General features: G+C 39.7%; 1 protein-coding gene across 11 annotated transcripts in view; it reads left to right on the top strand.

Annotated features, from left to right (window-relative positions):
- The window catches only part of OXR1 (oxidation resistance 1), a 454,063-nt gene that overhangs the window by 333,513 nt on the left and 102,187 nt on the right, over positions 1 to 18,363 (top strand). For all 11 annotated transcript variants that reach the window (XM_038388483.2, XM_038388479.2, XM_038388481.2 and 8 more), the window contains 2 exons: positions 16,799 to 16,906; positions 18,131 to 18,250. In XM_038388483.2, coding sequence (XP_038244411.1) covers positions 16,799 to 16,906; positions 18,131 to 18,250 — 228 coding nt within the window. The remainder of the gene's footprint in view (positions 1 to 16,798; positions 16,907 to 18,130; positions 18,251 to 18,363) is intronic.

The following is an 18,363-nucleotide window of genomic DNA, read 5'->3' as shown; positions in this document are numbered from 1 at the left end:
TTTAATATAGATACAATGTCATAAAAATTATAATTGCTTCCTAATTATATCACTGAAATAGCTGGGAAAGATTATCAGATGCAACTTGTAAACCTAAAGTATCAATCGATTGTCCTTGTACAATTAATAAAACCCTTCTAGTACTGCATAAAGATATTACCTTGTGACTGTATACATTCAGCTACTCTGACACGTACGGTGAAACAAAATAGGAAAGCGTAACACGCTATTTTGTAGAATACTTAATCAAGTGGATGTATTCTAGAAATAACTGTATCTTTGTGCCACACAGTTCTGTATTGCTATAACTGAGAAAGTGTGTGTGGGGCGGGTGGGGGGGGGGAGTTGTATGCCATAATTGAGTTTGAAACTTGTGTGGCTTGAGGATTTTTGTTTGCAGTAACATTTTATGCATTGCACATGGTATCTCCAACAGTACTTATCACTTGATTTAGTGAATGAATATAGTTCACATAATGTGTCTTCCATTAAAGGGCTCCCATTTGTGCATCTGCAACACGTGTATTTTGATTTACTTAAGAGTTCAATGTTTTAGTCATGCTGTGGTCTCCTTGGTGAAATTTTTCTGTTCACATGTTCTGTTGCATCAAGCTTATGGGGGGTGGGTGTGTGTGTGTGTGTGTGTGTGTGTGTGTGTGTGTGTGTGTGTTACTGCACGCTATCATAAGTTACCACGCCACCCCACTCCATGTGCACCCATTGAATTATAGGGCTCTGCAGTCTGTGTATTCAACACATACAGGATTTGGGGTTCTGCATCACAGATGGGACCATGATGACCTGCTACTACCCCAGTAACACATGCATGTTCATATTTCACAGAATGAAATGTGCTTAGATTTCTGATTGCTTCCTTTTCTATATCTGTGTGAAGGATTGGGCCTACTCTATAGCACTCTCTTCCAGCTGGACCCAGGCAGATGCCTGAGGAGCTAACTCCCTCCCTGGGGAAATCCTGCCTGGGGCCCTGTCACAGAATCCAGGTAGGGTAGTCTCTGGACCAGTTAATTGCTGTGGGTTTTATTTCAAGCCTTCTTAATGAAATCAGGATCCGAGCTTCACAGCCTTTTCCCCACAAAGCCTGTACAGGTTATGTTCCTTTCCCCCAAATCTAGCCCTCACCCCACGAGTTTATCAACCAAAGTTCCTGGCTCTTACCTCAGAGCCCTTTGTGCTAATAGGATTTTCCTCAGTCTTCCTTCTGTCTGTCTATTGGAGTTGCTCCTCAGGCAGTTGCTCCAGCCTCTGGCTGGTATTGCTGCCACCTCTCCCATATCCTTCTCCACCTTTTATGAGGATGAGCCAGCTAAGTTAAGTCTTTTTCCCAAGTGCAGTGGGTGGGGCTAATTAGTCAGCCAACTGCAGGCCTCTGACGCCTGAGGAATACTCTTTTACCTTCATAACCCCATCCAAAGTGGTATCAATAATATATTTTGCTACTGCTATTTTACATCTTTTTGGGGACACTTGGGCCCTATCATTTCTTCCTGCTGCAGATTGTTTACAACAGGGAAAGACTTAAAGTTTATATTCTGTAAAACTCACAGAATGAGATGGTATATTGTTCACATATGAATAGTCAGTGTATTTGATTCTAAAAACAGCAACCACTCATAACAATAATTAGTCCTTCTGGGTCAAATCTCAAATTCAGACATGTAAAAAATCATAGCATACAACTTTTGGACCCTTTTGCCCTATCTTCTAGTAATTAGCATCAACTTGGAAAAACCCTCCCTGCATCTGTCAATTCACAAGGCGGTGCCAGCAGATATGATACTGGGGTCCTATGTTATCCAAGCCTGTACTGGCTTGGATAGATAATTGGCTTTGCATGATGCAAAGAAATCCGGTCGCATCAAAGATCACTATTATTGTAAATATATGCTTCTTTAACTGTAGGGTTTCTCTCCTTTTCTAAAAAATCAGTCATCTGAGAAACATACAAGGATGTATCATCTGCTTTAAAACTCCCAACTGCAGTGGCTTTTCCTACCCAGTTGTGTCTCAAACCTGGTATATTGCTCTGTAAAATTTCCTGAAATTATGTTCTGGGTTCCGTTGCTTAATAAACTCTACTACTTCTAGTAGAGAGACAAGGTGGGCGAGGTAGTACCTTTTATTGAACCAATTTATGTTGGTGAGAGAGACAGAGCTCTTCTTTCAAGTCACCTTGTCTCTCTAATATCCTGGGACTAACATGGCTACAACAATACTGCATACTACTTCTAGTAGGGAGCAGCGCTAAAACCACGGAGATCATTAAGTATACTTTTGAATATCATTTCCATACTAATATCTTGCGTATATGGCTCCCACTACTGTAGTATCTGAGGGCCTCAATTTTTAATCATTATTCTCATGTGATTTATGTTTAGGTTGCAGCATATAGTAAAGAGCTTTCATGTATTCGAATGATGCCTGATAAAAGCAACCATATTTTGGACATTAAGAGCATCTGAAAAGAATTTTTGTTTGGTTGACTCTGTGCATGGTTGCTGGCTTATTTTAGGGGAGATATGTTTGATATGTATTGTTTGATATGTTTGCTAGACGTATTTCTGGATCCTTCATCCATCCTTGCAGAAACTATAAAATTGCAGATCAAAGGTCCAGTTCCTTCAGATTCCTACTGATTTTGGCAATCTTTTCTTCCTGCTTTCTGCCTACCCCATTTCTTTATCCCAGGAGATCAGGCTAACCTAGAAAACGTGGATCTTCATGCTTACTTGCTTCAAATGGTCCACTTCTTGGGCTCTTGTTTCATGACAGTAAATCTGGAAGAAATTAGTCTTAAACATCAGAAGATGTATGATAAGGTTGACAGATGCTGTGACCCTGGTTGCTGGAGCAGCTATACTGAGAATGCTTAGTCAGGGCAAACTGCTATGGTACGGTGGGCACAGACTATCCCCAAAACTGGTGGTTTATTCTATAATCAGGTTTCACCAAACCAGTAATAAAATAGCTTCTGTACTACCTTGCTGGTTAACAAGAAGGCAAAATACTGTTCCCCTTAAGCTATACAGCCTTTGGCTCACACCCTGACAGCCATGTCTTATATAGTGTGGGTTGCTAACAACCTTATTCACCGTATATAAAGTTTTACCAATCCCAGAAGATTGGGCACATTACCCACCAGGTTAGTGAATATTTCAGCTCTTACCTAAGTACACACTTACAGCCAATCCTTTATTAACTAAATCTAAGATTTATTAATAAAAAAGAAGAGAGTTGCTATGGTTTGAAGCTAATCTGTTTCCTCAGCATACACGGGTAACTAGTTGCATTCATGAACCAGTTCACCGGTATTTTACTACGAACTTAAAAGAGAAATGAAAACAACAATATTACACCATGAGTCCCGTCTAAATGATCATATCCCCTTTTGATCTCTGAATCAATAGAATAAGTTTAGCATCTACAAGCTAACTAGATCACATTTTTAAACTTCTAACAAGATATAGGTAAGCACAGACAAATACAATTAGTATCTATTCTTAATTCTCTACTGATACCGGCCTACATGTCAAGGATTCTAGTCTATTTAACATGGCTTTGATAGCTATGTACAAGGAATGGCCCTGTTTACTATTTCAGTGCTCTTTTAATATGTCCTTACAGGTTGCTTTTAAGTCATCCAGCCTGCTGGTTGCTTATCCCTCACTGGCTCAGCATCCCAGATGACTGTAAATTCTCAATAGCTTAAAGAGGCCCTACTCTTGAGTGACTGTGGACCCTTGTCTTAATCCTGTGGGTCTTAAAGTCCAGTCTTCGGCACACGCTCATTTTGATGACCTGTCTAGCCAAATGTAAGAGTGAAAGTGCAAACTAAATATTTGATATGTCCCTTGTAATGGACAGATCAAGTAGTTTGCCTGTAAGTTTTTACTAAAACCTCTGACCATAACTACTGAAAAAGGTTTGCCAGTAGTTGCAGAAAACTTGTGCCTGGGTCCCCCACTCTGATAGCTCACTTGATGGACTTAACTAAAATGAGTACCATTAGGAAATCCTCATTGTGAGAGAAATTGTGGTATTCAAAGACACGTCTAGCAATGAAACGGCCAGTAGTTCCTCTCTTTTGACCGCTTTCACCTGTGGCTACCCTCAGTGGTTGCATGGTATGGAAGATACCAAGTGCCGGACTAATAAGTACTGGCAGCTAGCTTTACTCCTTTTGTGATGCAAGGGTTGGTTTTGGTTTTTTTTTTTTTCTTCTTTCCCCCTGCACTGTACCCCATGTGAGTGGGTTGAGAGAATGTGACTTCCATGGAGTACAGGTTTTTTTTATGTTTTTGGAGGGAGGAAGAGAGGAGAAGAGCATCTAACAGTTCATGCTCTCCATCTGATCACCAGCCAGAAGGTAAATAACTCCATCTTTGTGGCTTGGTTCTCCACTGACTTGCATCTTTTGTAATCGCATCTGTGCAAAGTGAGTGTAAAATGCTACCAGATTAGAACTGTACACTTGCTTGGATAGATGTAAGCAACTACACAAGGTGCAAGTCACTGGAGAATAAGGCCCAATACATTCACACAGCTGAAATTGAGCTTGTCTGGTGACCAACTAATAGATAGGAAAGCCAGGAGGAGAGATTTTTGGTGGTGGGGGGGTTGCTTTTAGTTTTGTGTTTAACTAAAATGAAAACACAGCCCTCTCAGAAGAGAGGAAGCAGAGCTCCATGCTTGCTTGTTAATAGTCTGTGTTGTAGACCACACTGAGTGGTCCTTAATTTGTTTTATAGTTTTATCAAATGTGCTTCTGTTTTCATTGTATGTTTAGGAACTTGGATATAAAAAGGGTGGTGAAAAGGAGTCAAACTTGCTCACTAAACATCTTTGATCACTCCAAATTGTGTTGGAACAATTGGCCTGCTCAGGACTGGCTTATAAGTGAGAGATTGCTGCGTGTTGGAAATAGATATTGGATTATGATGCTACTTTGCATGAAAATTGAATTAACTGCGGTTTAAATAGAATGTACTTTTTTGCTTGTCTTAAATCAGACAAGAAGTTGACTAATGGTACAAGTTTATCCAGTTTAGCAACTAACAATTGAGTTCTATTGTGTGTGCGTGAACTTTAAGTTAGATGAAAGTCAAAACAATTTTACATAATGAATTTTAATAAATGTTAATTTGTAGAGCTCTGGATACAACACTTTACTTTGACTTGACTGTCAACTTATTGCCATGTCTGTAATGAACAATAAATGCCTGGCTCTTTATGTTCCAGTTTGGTTATGTAATAGTAATTAAAAAGTGACATTTGGAATAATGGAATTTGTTACTTTTGCATAAACACATACGAAAATGTCTACATCACCATGGAATATTGAAATACCAAGATGTGCATTCTTGCAGACGTGACTCTAGAAGTTTCCAAATGTCAGTTGAGCCGTTGGTTACAAAATAACTAAGTTTGCACATGGCAGAAAACACATACATGAAAGCATCTAGATAATTTAGCTTCTTGCATCGACCTAATTAAGTCAGTGTACACACTACAGCTGACTTAAGTGTTCTCCTGCACTGGCATAATAACTCCACCTCCACGAGAGGCGTAAGCTTATTCTGTGTAGTTAGGGTGATGCAGTGTCCCTGTAGACACTGTTAAATTCTTGTGAATTTCACTGCTCCGCTGGACCGAACATGGATCGATTTAAGTTTATAGGGTATACATACCCTTAATTGTGTTCACGTGGTAGTCTAATGTGGAAGTCACTTTAGGAAAAAAAAGTAAAGAAATACTTGTGTTTCCAGAATTGCAGTTTGAGCGTATGATTGTAATGTATTCTCAGATACATGAAAATCATCCCTGAAGCTTCCACCTTCGTGAGTATTTAAGAAACCAGAAATGGGAAATATGTGGACAAGCTAACTATCTTTTTTCTAAAGAAAATCCATACTCCTAATAGTACATAGTGAAATTTCACTAGTAGTGCCAGTTTCTTCCAGTCCCCTGCGATAAAAGTTACCAAGTGGAAGGGAGAACATGAAGCTGCAGAAGGAGAACTTCCCTCAATGCTGCCTTTCCTAGTCACTCTTAAGATCTGTCTGAAAGAATCTTCCAGTTCCTTGTTGTAGCAAAAGATAATGAATGAAACCTCACAAACCTACTCATTCCTCCTGGAAAGCCATATTTGCTTCTTACTATGTCCAATACTGCTTACAAAATTTGTTTTACTCTGCCAAGACATTTAGGTTGCTCCACAAATCATTAAAATACAGCACAGTTTACAAAACCAGGATAACTAGTGGAATCAATATTGACGGGGGGGAAGAGGGGAGAAACCAACTAATGCACAAGACTTTTTACAAAAACTCAGTTCTCTTGTTTTATATATAACATATAGAGAAATGTGCACGTGCGTACACACACAGTGATATTTGAGACTTGGCTATCCCATTAATTTAAATGCTGGCTGCAGCTGTGTGAATTTTCTTAGTCCCTCAAGACAGCTATTGCAGAGCTGAGTATCTGCAGCACTCATTGAAGTTTCTTCTCACTAGCTTCCATGTGCCCACCATGGAAAAAGCAAAAGTCAAATATTTGAATCTATTTGTGCTACAGTACGTGCTGTCCTTATCTTCTGAAGTTATTTGATTTTTATTCCTGTTTCTACCAACTGCCTTGCTCTGAAATGTTTCCTGTTTGCTCGATCAACATTTATTAACCTTTAGTTTCATTTATACTACACTACTTTAAAGGGGTGCTCAAACAATTAGTTTCTATTTTTTAGATTATGGATTGGTTTTTGAAAAATAGATGGCATTAAAGTTAAGAACAGAAATGTTACTTTTGGTTAAGTGTGTTTTGGGGGGAGCAGTCTGTTTTTTGTGGGTGTTTTTACAATTTCCATATTCCTTTGTTTAGCTGAGCATTATACTATTTCATAACAGAAATCAAAGAAACGAGGAGTTCTCGTTGTTTTTGCTGCTAGACTAACACAGCTACCACTCTGAAAGAAATCAAAGATTAAGCTGACCAATCTTCTTTTCCATTATCCAAGCAGAGTGAAAGACAAACTGAAGTGATATTTGCAACACTGTAAAGAAACAATTCTAATAATTTATTAGACTGTAACCCTCTAAGAGTATCCCTCTGTTTTCTCAGTGTACTGCTCCTTCTTATGCAAGAATAATTTGGAGATTTCCACATTTGTCAACATGTGTTCGCTGCTGTGACTCAGTTGTTAATGAATTAATTTAGTTAACAAAGAGAATGCTTGTCCCTGAAATAGATCCTTGTGGGATTTCAGCTGTTTTTGTCAATAAAGCACATTAGAAGGAATACATTTAATAACGGCCTCAAAATGCTGTGATCTAGGTGATATTAATGACACTTGGTAGGATGATTCGAATGAAAGAATGTTAAAATCAGTGGTCTTAACCTATTTAGAAAGGACCGAGTGCCCAAAAAGGGATGGGGAATGTCAAAAATGGCATTACCTGTTTCTGAGTTACTGATAACTCAGAAGAAAATAATCTTGAATACTTACAGATCAATGTCTTAACAGATAAAGTGCAAGATTTGATATTGGTGTCTGCTACAGACCACCAGAGCATACTTAAGAAATAGGCTGACCATTTCCTTACACACCTGTTTGTAATGTGTAAGAAAAATATCTGTGAGATCATGGGGGACTCGAGTTTGAGTGACACACGCTGGAGGTCTCGTGCTACCAGTACTAAAACATTCTTGGAATTTCAAATTTTATAGATGACAACTTCCTAACTAAGTGTTGCGTTCAACATGGGAGACATCTATATTAGACCTCATCTTGAAGCTAAAGAGGAACTGATCACCAAAATAAAAAAATAATGGTAACTCCAGGTACAAGTGATTATGACTTGATCACATTTATAATGTGCAAATAGAGTAAACAGACCTATAGATAGATAGATAGATAGATAGATAGATAGATACTGGTTACTTCTAACCTGTTTTCACTTACTTAAATATATATATTATTCGTGCTTGAAAAGAGCCACTTTCACAAAGCTGAAAACAGTTGAGCCAAATCAGCTGGGAGGAAGAATTTAATCAGAAAAATGTGAATGATAATTGGGAATTGTTTAAGAACAATTTACCAGATGCCCAAAAAGCTGCAATTGAGGAAGGAGGCCATATTGATTTTTTTTTAATGACCTGATTTAGAGGGGTAGTGACTACAGCTATGACTTTAAAAAAAAAAAAAAAAGTTAAAAATGGAAGAAACGATATGTTGATAGTTATGAATCAGAAACTAGGGATAGTAATGAATAGGAATCAGAAACTAGGGATTGTTCAAAAATCAATAAGGGAAGCAAAGGAACTCGAGGAAAAATCTGTGGCCAGCTGAGTTAAAAACAATAAGGAAGGAGGAGTTTAAGGTGATTAGGAACAAAAAGAATCCTAACAATGGCATTAATCCATTATTAGGTGGAAACTACGTATTAATGATAATTCTACAAAAGGAAGAAGTGCTCAATAAATATTTCTGTTCTATATTTGGGGGAGAGGACAGTTGTTAATCATATATGACAACACTCTTTCCATTCCACTTGTAGTTCAGGAGGATATTAAACAGCAGCTACTAAAATTGACCCCCCCCATCCTGTGTGGATAACTTGCATCCAAGAGTTCTAAAAGAGCTGGCTGAGGAGCCCATTGGATTTTTAATGTTGGCTTTTTTTCAGTACGTCTTGCAGCACGCAGCTCTTGGCCCTATGCTATTTAACATTTTTATTGATGAAATGGAAGAAGAAACTATAAAGTTATCATGGATGACACATTGCATGAGTGGTAAATAATGAAGAGGATAGATCACTGTTTCAGTGCAATCTGGATAGATTGGGAAGCTGAACACAAGCAAAGATATGCATTTTAATTAGTTCAATGTAAATGTGTATATATTAGGAACAAAGACTGTAGGCTAAACTTACATGATGTGGGCGTCGGGGGACTCTATCTAAGAATAAGTGACACTGGAAAAGATTTGGGGGTTGTGGTGCACAATCGGCTGAACAGGAGTTTCTAGTGTGATTGATTCTGTGGTGAAAAGGGAATGCAATCCTTGGATGCATAAATAGGGATATCTCAAGCAGGAGTAGAGGATATTTTACCTCTGTATTTGGCAGTGGTGCCTCTGCTGATGGAATACTGAGTCCAGTTCTGGTGTCAGCAGTTCAAGAAGAATGTTGTTAAATTGGAGAATATTCAGAGAAGAGCCCCAAGGAAACATTAAAGGATTAAGGATAAGAAAACATGCCGTATAGTGACTGAATTCCTTGAGTCTTGTCTATTTAGCTTAATAAAGAGAAAGTTAAGGGGTGACTTGATTATAATTTCAAAGTATCTAAATGGGGAACAAATATTTAATAATGAGCTCTTCAGTCTAGCAGAGAAAGGTATAACATGATCCAATGGCTGGAAGTTGAAGCTAGACAAATTCAGACTGGAAATAAGGTGTAGTTTTAACAGTGACTAATTAGTCATTGGAACAACTTACCAAGGGTCATGGTGAATTCTTCATCAGTGGCCATTTTAAAATAAAGATTGGATGTTTTTCCTAGGAACATCCAAGTAGGATGCTCTAGGAATTATTTTAGTGAAGTTCAATGGCCTGTGTTATACTGGAAGTCGGACTAGATCAGGGATTGGCAACCTTTCAGAAGTGGTGTGCCGAGTCTTCATTTATTCACTTTAATTTAAGGTTTCACAGGCCGGTAATACATTTTAATGTTTTTTTAGACTATCTCTCTCTATAAGTCTATATATTATATAACTAAACTATTGTTGTATTGTAAAATAAACAAGGTTTTCAAAACGTTTAAGAAGCTTCATTTAAAATGTTGCTCTTACGCCGCCAGCCTGCCCAGCCCGCTGCTGGTCTGGGTTTCCATTCACCTAGGCCGGCAGTTCCATTCACCTGCAGCTGGGCCCCAGATGGCAAGGGGCCGGCAGCCAGAACCCCAGACCGGCAGTTGGCTGAGCGGCTCAGCCGGCTGCCGCTCAGGGGTTCTATCCGCCGGCTCCTGCCAGCTGGGATCAGCCGCTGTCGGTCTGTGGGGTCCCGGCCCTGCCCACATACAATGGGTACCTACCTTCTCTCTGGTTCTGGCCATTCTCTTCCTCTCTCTGCACTGAGCTGAGGGTGGGAGTGCACTGAGCACAGGGCTGCAGGTGAAGGAGCAGGCTTGGGATTGGGGTCTAGGGTCTGGCCAGAAGCTAGAATGAGGGAGGGGGCTCAGGGTTGGGGCAGGAGGTTTGGGTGTGGAGCGCTTACCTGGGCAGCTCCCATTTGGTGGGAGGGGTGCAGGTGGGAATGTGGGGAGGTCAAGGAACTCCCGTTTGATGCTCAGGGTGGGGTTGGGGATCTGGGGGATACATGGGGTGTGGGGGGCTGGGTATGTGGGGGGTTGTGGTGCGGGGTGAAGGAGTCAAATGGAAGGCTGGGTGTGTGAGGGGGGTACAGGGCTCAGGGCAAGGGCCTTGGGGGTGTGCAGGGCAGAGGGCTGGGTGTGTGTGGGGGGGGTCAGGGTAGAGAGCTGGGGGTGTGGGCTGGGGTCGTGGGTGCTCATGGCAGGGGGCTGGAGATGATATGACCCGCTTCTCCAAGGCCCTGCCTCCGCTTCTCTGCCTCCACGGGGAGCAGCGAGCAGGCTGACTCAGTTCCTCCACCACCCTTCCTCACAAAGGCCATCAGCTGATCGGCCGGCAGGGAGGGAGGGACCCAGCACACTGTGGGAAGAGACAGGGGAGCCGGCAGGACAAAACTTGTGCCCCTTGCCCCCGTGGGAGGGGGCGGAGAGCAGAGAAGAGCGCGCAGGGCCGGATTTTTAATGGCACGCTGCTGCCTGCCGGGACCCCATTAAATATGGGCTTGCATGCCATCTTTGGCACGCGTGCCATTGGTCACCGACCCCTGCACTAGATGATCACAATGGTCCCTCCTGTTCTTGAAATCTATGAACAATTTAATCTGACCACAGCTTTTATATCCTAACTTTATCGGTCTTGCAACGCCATCAAAATTCCGTCTATTGGCTGAGGAGTTAAATTTGAGTAAAGTCTACAATAGATGAATGTGAGAGATGCCAGCAGGAATTTTGAAGTTTTGTTACCCATTTTATAAACATCTAAATAGATTTTGACCCTAATATTCTTCCATCGGCTTCCCGTTCGAAAATTAATGGGATCAATGGAAGAAAGACCTCGCTGTTGATACAAACTTTAAGAAAAAAAGTGAAAATTTTATTAAATTGTTACAAACTTGTTTGCACCTTTATTGAATATTAAGATATAGCTACAAGAGTATAGCCAGGATGCTTGAAAATATAACAATACACATTACAAAATATTAAAAGCTAATAGAAGCAGAAACACTCTGCAATAACTTTTATCTCCCAAAGATGAGCCTCTGTCTTCACGAACAAGGTCAGCTCCCAGACTACTGCACTGGGCAGCACAGCATGGGGAGGAGATAACCAGCCCTCTGTGGACAAAGAAGTGGTTCGGGACTATTTAGAAAAGCTGGATGAGCACAAGTCCATGGGGCCGGATGCGCTGCATCCGAGAGTGCTAAAGGAGTTGGCGGATGTGATTGCAGAGCCATTGGCCATTATCTTTGAAAACTCATGGCGATCAGGGGAAGTCTGGACGACTGGAAAAAGGCTAATGTAGTGCCCATCTTTAAAAAAAGTGAAGGAAGAGGATCCTGGGAACTACAGGCCAGTCAGCCTCACCACAGTCCCAGGAAAAATCATGGAGCAGGTCCTCAAGGAATCAATTCTGAAGCACTGAGAGGAGAGGAAAGTGATCGGGAACAGTCAGCATGGATTCACCAAGGGCAAGTCATGCCTGACCAATCTGATTGCCTTCTATGACGAGATAACTGGCTCTGTGGCTGAGGGGAAAGCAATGGACGTGTTGTTCATTGACTTTAGCAAAGCTTTTGACACAGTCTCCCACAGTATTCTTGCCAGCAAGTTAAAGAAGTATGGGCTGGGTGAATGGACTATAAAGTTGAATGGACTTTATAGTTGAATGGTCTATAAAGTGGATAGAAAGTTGGCTAGATTGTCGGGCTCAACGGGTAGTGATCAATGGCTCCATGTCTAGTTGGCAGCCGGTATCAAGTGGAGTGCCCCAAGCGTTGGTCCTCAGGCCGGTTTTGTTCAATATCTTCATTAATGATCTGGAGGATGGTGTGGATTGCACCCTCAGCAAGTTTGCAGATGACACTAAACTGGGAGGAGAGGTAGATACGCTGGAGGGAAAGGATAGGATACAGAGGGCCCTAAACAAATTAGAGGATTGGGCCAAAAGAAATCTGAGGTTCAACAAGGACAAGTGCAGAGTCCTGCACTTAGGACGGAAGAATTCCATGCACCGCTACAGGCTAGGGACCGAATGGCTCGGCAGCAGTTCTGCAGAAAAGGACCTAGGGGTTACAGTGGACGAGAAGCTGGATATGAGTCAACAGTGTGCCGTTGTTGCCAAGAAGGCCAATGGCATTTTGGGATGTATATGTAGAGGCATTGCCAGCAGAACGAGGGACATGATCATTCCCCTCTATTTGAAGAGAAGAATGAGGGGGGGGATTCGATAGCTGCTTTCAACTACCTGAAAGGGGGTTCCAAAAAGGATGGATCTAAACTGTTCCCAGTGGTAGCAGATAACAGAATAGGGAGTAATGGTCTCAAGTTGCAGTGGGGAAGGATATTTAGGTTGGATATTAGGAAAACTTTTTTACTAGGAGGGTGGTGAAACACTGGAATGCGTTACCTAGTGAGATGGTGGAATCTCCTTCATTCGAAATTTTTTAAGGTCAGGCTTGACACAGCCCTCGCTGGGATGATTTAGTTGGGGATTGGTCCTGCTTTGAGCAGGGGGTTGGATTAGATGACCTCCTGAGCTCCCTTCCAGCCCTGATATTCTATGAAAGTTCAAGCATGCAAGTCATGTTAACGCTTTTTTTTTTTTTGTTGTTGTTGTTGTTGGAAGTAGTCTGTGAAAGAGAATGCGCTGTTGTGTTATCAGAGCAAGACATCCAGAAGGAAAGTGGACCAATACCAAAACATTTTCATTTTTCTTTTCAAAGAAAAACCTGAGTTTAAAGCCACTCAAAATTCTAGACCTGTCCTTATTGAATTTGATATTTTTGTAAACATGCAGTCCTCCCTACTTCTATTTTGAAGAACATTTATTGTAGGAAGTTTTTTTACAGAAGATATTGGTTGGTTCTAACATGTTTCCACTTAAATATTAAGGCTTTTGTTTCTCAAATGCTTAAAATGGAATAAGCTTCTTTTAATATAAATATTTGTAAATTATTTTGTATCTAAATGCAAGCTTTCATATAACTGCCTTATATATGAATAGTAAAATGTTTTATGTACAAATATAGCAAGATCTTTTGATGGTAATTATTAATGTAAGAAGCCATTTAAGTAAACTTATATTAATGGAGAGTTAATTACTGGCAGTGCTCAAACAACTCTCAACCCTGTCAGGAAAATGAGAAAAATCATCCTTCCAAAAATTGACTTGTTGCTTTTATATGACAATCTAAACACTTTCTATAAGTTGTTTTAATTGTAAAAGACTCTTTTGAGAACTAAAAATTTTTATACAAGTAATGAGCGCTTGGAATTTGTGAAAACAATTTCATTTCCTGTCAAAATAATAAAATTAAAAGAATATCTCAAAGTGGACTGAAAACTTAAAAAAAATAAACAACTTTTAAATCTGGATTTTTCCTACAACAACAAGAACAAATGCAATTAAAAATATTGCATGTTCATTAAATTAACTGCATGTTCAGGAGCTGAAAGTGTCACCTAAACCAGTGGTTCCCAAACTTTAACAGCCTGCAAACCCCTTTCACTAAATTGTGAAATCTCATGAATCCCCTCCTAAAAATGAATATTTCTAGGGATTTAAGTTTAAATTTCCTCAGTGTGATGGATGAGCTTGCTTCGCTCTGCATAGCGCTTGGAAGTACGGAACCACTGGTAAAAGATAGTCTCAGGTCTGCTTCAGCATCAAGTCTGTTCCTGTGTTTGGTTTTCAGATGTGCATATGAGGAAAACGCTTTCTCGCATAAGTATGTTGTTGAAAATAGTAACAAAACTGGAGCGCTGGGGTTTGGGCTGCTGGTTCCCCCACTCATGGGGGCAGGGCTCAGGCTGCCAGCTCCAACTGCCCTGCCTCGCTCTCCATGGGGCTCAGGCTGTCTGCCCTGCAACCAGCTCCCACTTGCTGCCTCCAATGCCCGGGGTCCTCTGGCCGCCATTAGTGAAATTTTTCTGGCGAACCCTCTGTAACGTTCTGCGAACCCCAGTTTGTGAACCACTGACCTAAACCACCCTCAAAGGCTTGGAGCTAATGAAAGCGTGACTACAACTACGGTAATTTAAATATAAACAAGCATAAAAGAGGTGTTCTTCCTATGTGAAAATAAGGATGCGAAAGGTAGAAAGACTGAAGTGAGTACCCCATACTCGCCCCCTGCAATTCTGCTTAGACTGCAAGCACGCAACAGCTGATCCTGTCTATCTCTACAAGCAAGCTGCTAGAGAGATTAAAAAAAAGACTCAAGAAGGACCAGTCTATACTTAAAACATTGCATTGGTGCAGCTGCACTGGTGCGGTTGTGCAACTATAGTGCTCTAATGAAGATGCCTTATGCTGTGGGAGAGCTCTTCCATCGGTGTTTATAATCGACCTTCATGAGAGGCAGCAGCTATGTCAACAGGAGATGCTGTCCTGCCAGTGTAGTGCTGCGTACACAGAGGGTTAGATCAGTATAATTATGTCACTCAGGGGTGTAGATTTTTCATGCCCTCAAGTGATGTAGTTATACCAAAATCTGTCTGTCTGTAGTGTAGACCAGACCCAGAAACCAACCCTAGGAAAACCGCCCCAGGACTTGAACATGAATTGGTAAGAGGAAGTTAACTAACACACTGCCAAGGGATTACATTTAAAACTCTTATCATGATTTTGCTAGTCTCAAATTACAACAGCATTTTAATATTCCAACAGTTTCTCCTATTTATCACAGAGTTAAATCATGGAGTCCTGGACAGGAGACGGGGATAGTGGGCTAATCAGTGGGGTTTAATTGGATTTAAAATTCTAAAATTGGTTAATTGTCAACCATTGGTTAATGGTCAAGACCACTTCTTAAATGGCTGCTTCTAAGTAGCTGATTTAAATATTTTCCTTGGGTTTCATAGGATGTAATTCAGACTACTTACTTTACCATTTATATACTGCCTGATTATTTTACTAATAGCCAACAGGTCCACCTGCTCTGAAACAAAGCTATTTTGCCCATTTAGTTACCTAAGGATATACTGAAGAATGGATTCACGTTAATTTTGGGGAAACAATATACTCTGGTCTTAATTTACCAAGAGGCAAGCACACCTCAGAGGGGTAGTCTCTGTTAAGTGTTCCACAACAATGTACAGAAAAGATTGTAATCTAAGTAAATTATTTTCTTTTATGTTCAGTTATTTGTTTTCCTTTTCCTTTTTAAATAATAAAATAGCCGTGGTTATTAACTGTAATTATTTTGCTTGGTCTTGATCATAGTGTCCGCTAAGGTATTTTAAAAAAACAAACAAACAAAAATTGACAAGGTAAGGAAACTCTGCTTGTTTCATTTAAATTAAGATGGTTAAAAGCAGTATTTTCTTTTGCATAATAAAGCTTCAAAGCTGTATTAAATCAATGTTAAGTTGTAAACTTTTGAAAGAACAGCCATAATGTTTTCTTCAGAGTTACAAACATTTCAGAGTTACGAACACTTCAGAAATGGACATTTTTCATAACTCTGAAGTTCTATATACAAACATTTGGTAATGATCTGTCAACTGTCTCTTATTGCATACACTTTTTTTTGCTTTATAACCATCATGATAGGAAGATGTGTATCAAACTGAAATCTGTTTCCTATAACAATAATAATAATAATAAATAATATTTTATTGCTATTATCTAATATAATAATTATATTAATCTACTGATGCCTCTCAGAAACTAAGAAAGATTTTATTTGGAGGTGTTCCCCCAAGGTGAGGTTTCATTATTGTTATCCCTTTCTTTCTATCACCCCACTCTTTCCTTATATTTTTGAAGACACTGGCTTGAAAAAAATGACTTATTCTAAGGTAATGTCTTCCTCCTACTTAAATCCTACTTCCAGTCACAATGTTCATTTTTTGTTCAAGATTTTTTTTTATTGAAATTACTGACTCACTGAATCCTATTTCAGTAGAAAACAGAAGGAAGAAATGTCCTCCATAATAAAAGTTTGCATACACTACTAGTGGAGAGCCTTCTTGTGGGTGAAGGGTGTAGAGATAAATCAATAGCTGCATGAAGCCAGAGTCATAGGCTCTTGCATCTCTTGCTGGGTTCCACCGGAGCAGAGGTCAGAAGCTTTGGCCTTTGGGCTAATGTCTGAACCTTCAGCTCTACATGTGTAAGGTAACTCGTGTGGTTGCTCGGGAGCACAGATGGAAGGCAGGTGACTTTGAAGGAACCATCAGCTTCAAGGACCATACTTGCATGGCCTTGATACTGGCCTATGCCCCCGCTACTCACTGTCAGTCTGTGTGCATGCATGTGTGCAGTATAATATACCTAGTTAAAGTTGTCATGTAATGTATATATTACTAACGTCATCAAAAGTTTTATAAATTTAGACCGCAAGTGATAAAACATCTAAGTTTCCACTTCTTTAAAACTAGCTATTTTTTTCTTTCCATTGATACAGGTTGAATCAAGAGACACACTAAACAGTATTGCCTTGAAATTTGATACGACACCGAATGAACTGGTTCAGTTAAACAAGTTTTTCTCCCGAGCAGTTGTTCCTGGACAGGTATTGTCTATTAATTACTCAACATAAACTGGGTATGGTGGAAATAGAGGCAGACGTTCAGAATGCTTGTCTACCACTTCTTCTACTGAAAACAATAGGATGGGTCAGTCTGTATAAGACCTCCAATCTTTTGAAGATATATTTAGGGCTTTTCAGTTAGAGTTAGTGAACTCCAGACACCCATTTGGATTATTCAGTTGAGTAACTGCTACTAATGGGAGTTAGTCACAGTCTAAACCAGTCTTTACTATCTCTTTCTTAAATTAAATTTGAAAAGACTAATAAAAGCAAGCATATTGAGAATCATAAGGTAACTTTTTCAGGTTCAAGACAAATTCATTTTTTTGTAAATGGGTGTAGGATAATTATTGGGAGCTAGCAGCATTTCTATAACTATAAGCATGACTTACTGCTACTGTTACTTCCAAAACAGCAAAAACTGCTGCAAAAACTAGCTGTGCAACACCATTTATGCTATTTCCAAGAGAATGGATCTGAGAAGCAAATAAATTTAGAGTAACCTAGTTTTTGGCATGCTTTGTAAAGAGTTGAATCTGGAAATAGATGACCAACTTTTTTTAATTGGGATGAATGCACTGAATGTGTTCCCTAGCAATGCATCTTATTGATTCTAAATAATAGACTAATAGCAGTCTATGAAAAGGCCAGAGAGATGGTACACTTTGTGCAAGTATTCATAATTGTATTTATTACAGCACTGGACAAGTTTGAATTGGTGTTTCTGGGCATGCTATAAATTTTTCTTTATGGTCTGTTTACGTAGGTTATATCTGCACAATTATTACTGCTAATAGTCGGCCTTAATAAGGTTTACAGAATTTTAAATATTTAAAGGCTCAAAAATGCATTTTTGTGGGTATATATTTACTCATTTTATGAATTGTTTTAAACAAGATATATTTGTTTTATCGCACACTTTGACACACCATGATGGAAACCAATGCAGGATTCTTTTATATGGCATGTTTGTACAAGTCAGTGCATTCTGTGCCTTATGAACTTATTGCTAGAGAAGACTTCATTAATGCTGCTTGCTTTGTTTTGCTAGAAAAGTGTTGACAGTAAAATTGGTAATTCACAACTAAATCTGTATTTTAAAAAAATAATTCTAAAGCATAAATTAATTCCAGCAGAACAAATTGTTAACTACAAAAAAAAAAGTTACAAACTGTTAACTACAGCATGTGTTCAATATCTTTATAGATTTTATATGTTCCTGACCCAGAATATGTTTCTAGTGCGGAGAGCTCCCCGTCTCTTAGTCCCATAAGTCCCTTGTCACCTACGTCTTCAGAAGCTGAATTTGACAAGGCTACAGTAAATGTAGGTATATGTGTTTCAAGGGCAATAACAATCTTTTCCATGTTTAGTGAGACGTGTGCAGTAACTGATTAAAAGATAGGAAATAAAGGGTAGGAATAAATGGACAGTTTTCA

The sequence above is a fragment of the Dermochelys coriacea genome, chromosome 2 (genome assembly GCF_009764565.3).
Source record: "Dermochelys coriacea isolate rDerCor1 chromosome 2, rDerCor1.pri.v4, whole genome shotgun sequence".
Lineage (NCBI taxonomy): Eukaryota > Metazoa > Chordata > Testudines > Dermochelyidae > Dermochelys > Dermochelys coriacea.
This window is presented reverse-complemented; position numbering and strand designations above follow the sequence as displayed.